The 10,801-nt window shown below is 33.7% G+C and overlaps 1 protein-coding gene across 1 annotated transcript in view; it reads left to right on the top strand.

Annotated features, from left to right (window-relative positions):
- LOC105155789 (vacuolar protein sorting-associated protein 52 A) overlaps nucleotides 1-8,189 on the top strand; it is a 12,537-nt gene extending 4,348 nt beyond the window's left edge. Inside the window, exons 9-21 of the mRNA XM_011071746.2 lie at nucleotides 832-975; nucleotides 1,909-2,000; nucleotides 2,667-2,748; nucleotides 3,195-3,377; nucleotides 4,987-5,102; nucleotides 5,203-5,261; nucleotides 5,469-5,569; nucleotides 6,163-6,213; nucleotides 6,518-6,697; nucleotides 6,803-6,937; nucleotides 7,253-7,327; nucleotides 7,731-7,788; nucleotides 7,885-8,189. Of these exons, the coding sequence (XP_011070048.1) occupies nucleotides 832-975; nucleotides 1,909-2,000; nucleotides 2,667-2,748; nucleotides 3,195-3,377; nucleotides 4,987-5,102; nucleotides 5,203-5,261; nucleotides 5,469-5,569; nucleotides 6,163-6,213; nucleotides 6,518-6,697; nucleotides 6,803-6,937; nucleotides 7,253-7,327; nucleotides 7,731-7,788; nucleotides 7,885-8,189 (1,581 nt within the window). The remainder of the gene's footprint in view (nucleotides 1-831; nucleotides 976-1,908; nucleotides 2,001-2,666; nucleotides 2,749-3,194; nucleotides 3,378-4,986; nucleotides 5,103-5,202; nucleotides 5,262-5,468; nucleotides 5,570-6,162; nucleotides 6,214-6,517; nucleotides 6,698-6,802; nucleotides 6,938-7,252; nucleotides 7,328-7,730; nucleotides 7,789-7,884) is intronic.

The following is a 10,801-nucleotide window of genomic DNA, read 5'->3' on the forward strand; positions in this document are numbered from 1 at the left end:
ATACAATGGTTGGAACTTGTTCCCTAGCCAACAATTACATAGAGGCCCAAAGACATCATTGGCAAATTTGAGAGCTCAAAAAGAGAACATATATGTCCATGTAATTGCAAATCAATTCAAAAATACAATTTGCACACATGACAAAGATTCTTTACCCTATTTTTCTGAAAGAACTGATTGTCCTTAAATATAAAGTTTTATTAGAAATCTGAAACCTCTGATTTAATGACAATGAATCCTTGAAACAATGAGATATATAAATTGCTCTCTGGAATAGAAGTAGAGAGAGGTAAGAATCAACTTACCTGAATTTGCTCAAATCTCATAATAACTCGAAAATCGGCAAAAACTTCACTAATGGTCCTCAATAGAACTCAAATAAACCAATGACAAAATAAGCCAGACATGAATAAAGTTAATTTGGCCTGCATGTTGTTATATGGACTTCCAGATGAATACAATCCTAAACTTTTCCAGAAAGGAGGTGTGTGAGATGAAAATCTCATGCATGGTTCTTGAGCCAGCCCTTCCTATCTTATGCTTAGGGCTTTATTCTCTAATGCTTGAAGCTGTGTCTGTTTCTTTAAGACTTAGAATGTTTTAGTTCTATATCTGTTTTGTTGATATGCTTTGTTTCTGTAACTTATACCATAATTCTAGGCACATCATCTTACTGTGGTTGGAAATCATGATACTAATATATATTACATTGGGCTTTTCTCCATATATTTTAATTCTCAACCTGTGGCCAATGGTGCTGGATGGTTTACTAAATTACCTTATTGCATTATGTCATGGTTAGTGAGCTAGTATTTTGTTAAATATCTTCAGGTGAATGAGGAATACATGAGAACCCTTGAGATTCTCAGTAAAAAGCTGAAGTTCGTTGAAACTGATACCATGGTGAAGACTTCCCAAGCCTTAAATGATGTTCAGCCCGAACTTGAAAAGCTTCGTCAAAAAGCAGTTTCAAAGGTATGTACAAAATTAAACAACATCAACTTTGGAAAGGGGAATTGATCTAGGTAGCATTCATTTCTTACTTGTATTCTGGATAGTTATCATGCATTCTACTCTAAGTTTGTCTGTTCTTCCTGGTTGTGCTGATTGCCAAGAATGTTAAGATATTGGAGAGGCTAAAATGCAGTAAGATACTATATGTCAGTTGGTCTTAAGTATGATCAATACCCTACCAACTCTGGTGAGTTTTCAGAAGTTTGTTGCATTTTGGAGTTCTATATCATGGAATAAATACACTACCAACTCTGATGAATTTTCAGAAGTTTGTGGCATTTTTACCTGGAGTTCTATATCATGGGAATTTCCTGTGTGTGATTAATTTGTATGCTTCCTCATGCAGCACCTTTTCTTCCAAACTTGTCTTCCTTTGGAACTGTGTGTTCGTCTTTGTTACAGGAAGACAAGCATACAGTTCTAAAGGAAGTAGGCATGTATTTTATGCTGGGGGTTGGTGTCCTGCTGTGCTTATGGTGTATTTTACACTGTTATAAGGGACAAACCAGCCTGAGGAAATTTTATACAGACAGAAATGAAGTGTCATCCGTGGATTGGCAAAGACAAATATTACTGGAAGAGTGCATGTTTTGCTGCCAGCTTAAATATTAACATTATGAGTTTACGACCTTTTCTTTTTTTTCTAGATGAATATGCCCATGGAAACATCATTATGACTTTCTATACAGGGAATTTAGAAGCCTTTCAAAGATTTATGCTGATTATGTCTTCTGCATCATGTCCATTTTGCGGCAAAGTCATTGCAATTTGATCTTTCTGTAAATATATCATGCTGTTAGGATTAGCCATTGTATGATTAATTGCTTGAAAGTTAGGTAATTCTTTGATATATACATCTACTTAATCATTTTTCTTTTGTGCCCCTTGTGATAGGTATTTGACTTCATTGTTCAAAAACTTAATGCATTAAGGAAACCCAAGACAAATGTCCAGATCCTTCAACAAAGTGTTCTTCTTAAATACAAGTAAGTTTTATTACATAGAATTTTGAGAAATGCTTCTATGCATGATGAGATATTAGAATTATTTATCCTGAAGTTATTGCTTAACCAGATAGAAACGTTTTGCTATTGTTTTGCTGTGCTTATATACGTGCATGTGTGTGTGTCTATCTATAATCTTTCTCTTTACCAGGTTGATTGTTGAAGGTGTGATATAGGTGTTATAATGGTTGACTTAAATTAGATGCGATTAGATTGGGGGCTAGGCCCTGTCAAATAAACTCTCCACATTACCTCATGGATGAGGTATTACATTAGCTATGTGCAGATTGTAAACGCAATGTTTCCTACGTCAACATCATAATTTATATTTTGACAACAAATTCTTTGTCTGTGGAGAAGATGGATCCAGAATAATGTCTTACCATCTCCTTGAAAAGAAATCAGTTGCCTAGCAATTTCACGAATCTTTATTTCCTGAGCACATGAGAATTTTATCTTGCACTTGAAAAATATTAAAAGGTGTTGCATGGTTGGTTGGGTGGATAAAGTGCTTCATTGTCTTCTTATTGGCTAGTAACACTGTTGTGCTCAATGTGCAAATATATCGTTAACACAGGCCTGACTTTGTGGTTTCTGTAAATAGTACATCAGATATAACACTTTTCATATATTTTGTTGCACGTGCAGATATGTGATTTTGTTTCTTAAGGAGCAGGGGAAAGAGGTATATCTTGAGGTTCGTGCTGCATATATTGACACCATGAACAAGGTAAAATGCATTATAGCAATTACCTTGTGTCTTCATTTTTCGCACTTCAGTTTTAAGCTCTGCTGTATTTTTCAATTATCATTGGTAGAAGGTGACTATGTGGCTCTTCTAACTGCTTGTGTTGCTTGCTACCATAACAGCATGCAAATAGATTTTGAAGTATAGAAAAAATCTGAAGAATTGTTAACTGGCTCTGCAAAACCTTAAGATGCACGGTTTAAGGGATTTGCAATTCTTCATTAATCTATCTTATATCAACTAGGACTGATGTGCCACATATATTATTAATTTTCTTACCGGATCTTGGCCTTCTTTGGCAGTTGTTGGATCTTTCTTTACTAATGTCTTGAAAGGCTCATCAGCACTTTTTTCTTTTCTCTTATGGTAGTTAGCCTCCTCTGTGTGAGACCTTATTCTCATACATTCAGTTGCTACTTTTTTTGCAGGTTCTAAGTACAAAAATCCGAGCTTATATTCAAGCCCTAGAGAAGTTGCAACTAGATATTGCAACATCCAGTGATTTGATTGGTATTGACACCAGAAGCACTAGTCTTTTCTCGAGAGGAAGGGAACCTTTGAAAAACCGTTCTGCAGTTTTTGCTTTGGGAGAAAGAATAAACATTCTCAAGGTGTGCATCTACTTAATGTAGCACATTATTCTAACTAGTAGTTTTCAATGTATAGCAACATGTTTTATTAAACTAAGGGATAATTACATTTTTACACCTAATTTATGGTCTATTCACACAAACCACCCCTGTGTTTTGTGTTATTATGGAAACCACCCTGGCACCTAAAGCAGGGGTAGTTTGTGTAATGATGTTGATGTTGTATAATTTTCCAAAAAGCAGGGGTGGCTATAAATGATGGTGAACTTATGCCTAATTTTTTGAAAGGCAGGGGTTGGTTAGTCGATAAGTAAAGGCGTGTAGATGCAGTTATCCAACGTAATTCATTACCTTGTCAGAGTTGACCTTGGTGTATTTTTTCTTTTAATATCTGCAGCTCTTTCTTTTTTCCAACTTTCCTCCTTTAATATCTGCAGCTCTTTCTTTTTTCCAATTTTCCTCTTTGTTATCTTTCTTGCCAGTAACTGAAGAAAACACAAATCCATGTTCTCTTTTATCTTTATTCGGTTATTTTCTTGGGGATGCTTTTCGATGTGCATGAGTATAAAAGACCTCCGCATTTTCTTTTTAATTTTCCGACTTACATTTGAATTAGTTTTAACACACATATTATTGCTTCCGGTCATAAACATAAACCACATTCGATTTGGATAGTTTAGTGTACTCCATCAATATGGAACTATAGGGAGTAAACATTCCTCATAAATTTCTCGCGATATCTAGGATGTCTGCTTCAATGTCCTTATTGAGGTCTTTATAAGAGATGTCTTACAGATTAATTTGCGACTGCTCCATCATACCTGCTAGAGTGCTGCTCAGGATTTGGAATACATTTAATAGATATCCAAATTTGAGATGCTATGGTGACTGTTTCATGTTATCTTATTCTAGGTCCCTTGAGTTCTATGATTGCTCATGATTAAATGCACTGTTAATTTCAGGCTTTTATTGTTTATGTTCCACGACTCATCTCATTTCCTCATATGGGAACAAATATGAATTTCAATTATAGGGATGTCACAAATGATATATCTCAGGCTATATGGAAACATTTGTTGAATGGGAAATGTCCTGTCTGGGCAGTGATGGCATCCATCTTGATTCCTTTTACTTTTCTAGTCAAGCAAATGCTTCTTTATATTGAATGTGGCAATTTAGACCCAGTTCTACCCAAGGGAAAAAGTATGCAAGGCAAAACCATTGGCGACAAATAGCACATTGTTTATTATCATTTTACACATCCTTTTGCATTTAACTTAATCTGCATGGTGCACTATAACCTGAGCTAAGAATCAACTGGGGCAGAAATGGACTGCAAAAGGTGAAAGCCAGTAGGAAACAGAAAAAGGTTTGGACCGCAATTTTGTTGACACCAGTGGGAGGAAACATAATAGAAAATGATCTCTTTAATGTGAAACTCAGTAGATCGCCTCTTATTGTTTAAGGCTTCACCCCTTATTTCATGGCACCAGTGTTGTTTTATGTTATCATAATCAACCTCTGTCTATAATGAGAGAAGCTGATTTTATAATTTTGACTAGGAATAGTTTATTCTCATCCGGCTTTCCACAGAATTAAGTAATTTGACTGTTCTCTTATTTGTCTGCAGGAAATTGATGAGTCTGCATTGATTCCACATATAGCTGAAGCCAACTCTAAAAAGTATCCTTATGAAGTCCTTTTCAGGAGCTTGCACAAGCTGCTAATGGATACTGCTGCCTCAGAGTATATCAAACTCCTTTTGTTGAATTATAGTAGTGTTTAACTTTTTGTAACAGTATGTATTCTCTTCAATATCTTGATCTTACATGGTATTTATTTTCAGATATCTTTTCTGCGATGAATTTTTTGGAGAACAGTCTATGTTTTATGACATATTTGCAGGTATCTGCAACTGATCTTAAATCTTTAAGTTTACCAATAACTGCTGTCCATAAGATGATATTGGATATCTTGATGAGTGACGACAATGAACCTTTTCCTCTTGACAGCATCAATCTCTTTCCCAGAGCACATATTTGTTTCTAATGATACACAAATTAAGTGATCCATGATAATGATATTGAAACACTTCATTTGCTGAATTGTCAGGTCCCTTTTCAGTAGTTGACGAGCATCTAAATACAATTCTTCCAAATTGTTTTGATGCAATAGGTCTGATGCTCATGATTCGCATTATATATCAGCACCAGGTAACATGATGAACAGATAACAGTGGCTGTGTTAATTTGAATTTCATTCCCAAACAAATGATCGTAGCCGTATTATTTAAATTCAGTCTATGCCAATCCTTCCTGCTATAATTCCTATCGATCTGTATGAAGTCAAGTTTCATTTTTCTTTCACAAGCAAAATTTTGGGTTTGCTAAGTATTTATTTTCCTTAAATGACGGCAATTGTTGCTGATAATGATGGATCTAGTACTTATCATTAATCATTAGATTCTCAAGACCAAGCCAAATATTTTGCAAGTTTTTCTTGTTACTTTTTATTTTTTTTTTTTTTGGTTTAGCATGTTATTTAACGCCTGTTAAGTGTCTGGACTTGAGTGAAGTTAGGTAGCTCTCTCTCTCGCTCTCTCCCAATTTGCAGATACTACTTAGGGGGTGAATGCTTTATAAAGCCTCATACAAAAGTATGGCATTTATGCATCTGAATACGGTTTTCAAGTTCTATCCTTAATACCTCATCTGTATGCATATTATGTATACTTGCATGGTCAATCTTTATTTTGATTCTGTTTGTAGTTTTGGCCTTTTGAGTTTCTTATTTATGTTTTTCGCAGCTTATAATGTCTCGGCGTCGAATACCATGTCTAGATTCGTACTTGGATAAGGTATGTATAATCTTTACTAAGTGCATATGTGGCACAACACCTGCATAATGGATTTCTGCCTGTGGTTCTCCCTGCATGCGTGGTTTTGTGTTTATACACACGAATGGCTTTAGGGCATGATTTGAACCTTTAAGCTCATCTTTAACTCCATGTAAATGTTTCTTATTCTAAAAAATCAATTTTAAATTTTTAATTGCTTTGAGGTCTTTTGTGTAGACGCTGAATATGATTTTATCTTGGTGCATAACTTGGAATAATCATTTGGCATAAATATATCAACACATTGTCTAATGAATCTGTGCAGGTAAACATTTCTTTATGGCCACGGTTTAAGATGGTATTTGACATGCACCTCAACAGCCTGCGAAATGCCAATGTCCGGACTTTGTGGGAAGATGATGTACATCCACATTATGTCATGAGGCGCTATGCTGAATTTACAGCTTCTCTGATTCAGCTTAATGTTGATTATGGAGATGGTCAGGTTAGAGATACAATATAGCTCTTAGCTTTGTGTCCTTGCTAACTGTTACGTTGATGATTAGACTTGCATCATCATTGTTAATGATGATGTAACTACGTTTCACAGCTTGAACTCAACTTGGAAAGATTGCGAATGGCTGTAGATGATTTGCTTGTCAAGCTTGCCAAATTGTTCCAGAAACAAAAGTTGCAGACAGTATTTTTGATAAATAACTATGACATGACAATTGCTGTATTAAAGGTAATTCCGGTACTCAATTAAAATAGGATGCAAAAGATGAAGTGAATCATGGATTTTTTAGCTGATTGAGCTGCATCTTAAGCACACTGATAAAGGAGGCATGTCTGTGCACATAGATGGTGGAGAATGGGAGCTGTAACATGGGCTGCTGTAATTAAAAAAAAAAAAGAAATGGAAATTAAGATTTTGGCCTCATCACTAGATATAAATCATAGATTTGTATGCACATGCAAACTTGTCAAATACATAGACGACTTCATATATTTTTTTGTGTATAATAGCCTGCATCCTTTTTGTGCTTCATGCATGTTTCAGGAAGCTGGTTCTGAGGGGGGGAAAATCCAACAACACTTTGAAGAGTTGCTGAAAAGCAATACAACCATTTATGTGGTAACTGTGACGGATCTTCTTAAGCCTACTTGAGCTGAAATAAGTCCTTTTTATCAAATTATAGTTGGACAGTTTCAGTCCATTATTCTGCTGTTCAGTTATCTCCTGTGAATAATGTTCGTTTTGTCCGAGGAACACCATTATTGTTATTCTTCTCTTTTTGGTTGATAATACCAAGGTTCAAAATCTTTGTTCTAGTTTAAAGAGTTCTCCATTTGGATGAGTAGCATGACATTGAGCAAAATGTGTTCCTTAAATTTCCTGATGGGTAATGGAGCTAATGCAAGTGCTCTCTTTGCTAGGAAAATATTGGCCGCTCGAGGCTTGGATAATGTTATAAGCTAACCTTAAGTGGCATCATGTAAACTCTGTTGGATTTATGGGTGATGAATTTTTAATGCAGGAAGAACTTCTTGTGGAACACTTCAGTGATCTAATCAAGTTTGTAAAGACTAGAGCCTGTAAGTGTGCCGCATATTTTTAAATTTCACTCATCTGTAAATTTATGTTTATGTTTTTCTCAAGCAACCTTTTGAATTTTTTCCTTGTTTTGTTAGCTGAGGACCCAAGTTCTAGTTCTGAGCGTCCACTCACTGTGACTGAAGTTGAGCCTATTGTCAAAGATTTTGCCAGCAGATGGAAAGCTGCCATAGAGCTGATGCACAATGATGTCATCACTTCGTTTAGTAACTTCCTCTGTGGTATGGAAATCTTGAGAGCTGCATTGACTCAGCTATTGCTTTATTATACCAGACTTTCAGATTGCATGAAGAGAATTGCTGGAGGGTCTGCTTTGAACAAGGATTTGGTTTCCATTTCTTCAATAATGTATGAAATTAGGAAATACTCGAGGACCTTTTAATAGTTAAGTGTTGGCATCTATAGAGAAGTTCCTTTCAATATGTATGGTTAAATAAGATGTGTATTTGGCATTATCACCGTGCATGCACTCTAATGTTTTTCTCTCAGGTTCCAAACATCCGAACCGTGTAGGCATTGTTGCTTTGCTTGCAACACCTGTTTCTAAACTCATTATAGAGAGGAATATTTAATCTACTTTCATTATTATCAAGGACTATTTATGGGGAAGTTAGAAAGGTAGGATGAGATTTCAAATTAATTCTGTTATTTGCAACAGTTATTTAAGTGTTTTGCAATTGGAAGATGTTGATGAGAATTCTACATTTCTAGCACGGTAGTCTGTATAAAAATTTGGTTGTCTTAGGTTAACCTCATAAATTCAACTTTATGTGTTGTATGTAGAGGACCAGCCACTACAGAATGCACTGGTCTTGGAGACAATCCCAACTTTCCATATATTTTTGGAAATACCTTGTGGACTTTGATAAAATTTCACATTTGCTTCTTCCAAGGTTTTCTTTGAATTGCATTTGGCAGAGGCAGCAACCTGTTTGAGAGATGACAAGTAATTTGATGAGTCTCTAAATATACTTGAGCTGTCCATATCCATCTCCATCCTGTATCTCTCCTCACTACGTCCTCTTCTCAACCTCCTCTCCGCCCCTAATCCGATTACATGAATCAACCCAGCCCAAATGGTAGATAGACATATGGAATTGGACATGCATATCAACAACTTGTAGATACTCACTCCTGACCGCATCATACCCTCAAATACTTAGAAGAATCCACTTGACCATCCTGATTCTTTGTCACCCAACATGCCCCATAAATTAAAATGGCAAGTTAACTTTCAAATCATCAATACTCTCTTGATTCCAATTATCGTTTAATAATTAGCTCAATCGTTCATTTTTTGTAGTGAATTTACAAAAAGTATATTCTTTTGAACTATAAATAATAATTCTATTTATTTTTTAAAATTTTTATAGACTTAGTGGATATATTTTTTTTAAATTTTTTCATCCACATCGTCCCATATTTTTATATTTTATTTTTTTTAAAAAAGTACAACAAGGACATCATTGACAATTCCAAATCTTTATTTAAGAATTATATAATTTTTTCATACATTATGAGTGTATTTATAATTTTTTAAATAATAATAGGGTATTCCTACTTACACCAAAACTTAAAAAAATTCGTTGTAATTTACCATAATTATATTTTATTTAATACTTGGTTGGTTAAATAGACATAAATTTGTGAATAATTATAAAAGATACATTGGGCCCTTTGTTTTGGGCCTGAATTCATTAAACATCGTAACGGGCCATTTTAATTTTCAATACGTAATTTGGCACATTTTGTTAAATAAATAGTAATAATTGTTAATGAGATGTTTTGATTATTTGGTACATAGTCTATAAATGGGATTTTTCTTTGACGCTGAACGATCTATTTTTCAAAAAGTACAATCACTACCATTCCCCAACTTCAACTTTAGTAGATTTTTCCATAATTTCAAAAAAAAAGACGTTGAAAAAAAAAAAAAAAAACTCTCCTATAACTAGAGACATAATCAAATACAACTTCTATTATGAACTGTCTTAAAATAGTCGAGAAAAGAAAGACTAAAACACGACTTTTTATTTATTTGTTTATTTTTACAACAAAAATCATATCAACGATAACAAAAAAAAATAATAAATATTTTTTTTTCTAATTATACTACCGTTATACATTTTCGCTAGCTAATGCGTGTAAGAATGTATGTTTTTTTATCCTTATAAGTGAATTTTGGTTAAAAAAAATTTGTTTGACTTGTAATAAGTAAGTAATAAGTCAATCGGGGCTAGATATACATGTTTTCATTCAAATTTTTTTCTAATATCAACAAATTTAAAATTTTTTTAATTAATGTAGGAATTTATTCGATAGACAAACGTCAGAAATATTAGATGTAATTTTTTAAATTACATAAAATTTAATAAAATAATTACATCAAATCTTAAAGAACGGGAATCAACTATCCCTTAAAAATAACAAATGAATAATAGCATGTACATTGTAAAAACTTGGAGTCGATGAGGATCATAATCCATTGAAATTGTGTGGTTGTGAGCTTTACCACTTCTAACTCTATCAAAGGCATCTTTCTATCCCTTTTGCTTCCATTGTTTTTTTCTATTGTGGTGGAAAGTAGTTGCTTTTGAACTAACATCCTTATTTCATTAAATACATCCTACCATATATTTTTTTTTATATATAAAATGTGTAATATTATGAAATCTCCCTTTATATTTATATTTTCAAACCTTTATTTATTACATATTTAACACCTTAACTAAATCTCAATTTATATTTATATATTCAAACCTTTATTTATTACATATTTAACACCTTAACTAAACAGTCAAATCAAATTTATAAAAGAATCCAATCTCAAGAAAATGATGAAAAAAAGGAATTTTTTCATTTTTATTTCCCTTTTTTTTTCTTTTCTCTCCATTCTTGCAAAACTGTATTTGTACGAGGATTTAGGATGTCTACTTGTCTTTTAGTCAAACCATTTGTGTTGTATGAGTGGACATTTAGACAACATTTTCATCA

This window comes from Sesamum indicum, linkage group LG2 (genome assembly GCF_000512975.1).
Source record: "Sesamum indicum cultivar Zhongzhi No. 13 linkage group LG2, S_indicum_v1.0, whole genome shotgun sequence".
NCBI lineage: Eukaryota > Viridiplantae > Streptophyta > Magnoliopsida > Lamiales > Pedaliaceae > Sesamum > Sesamum indicum.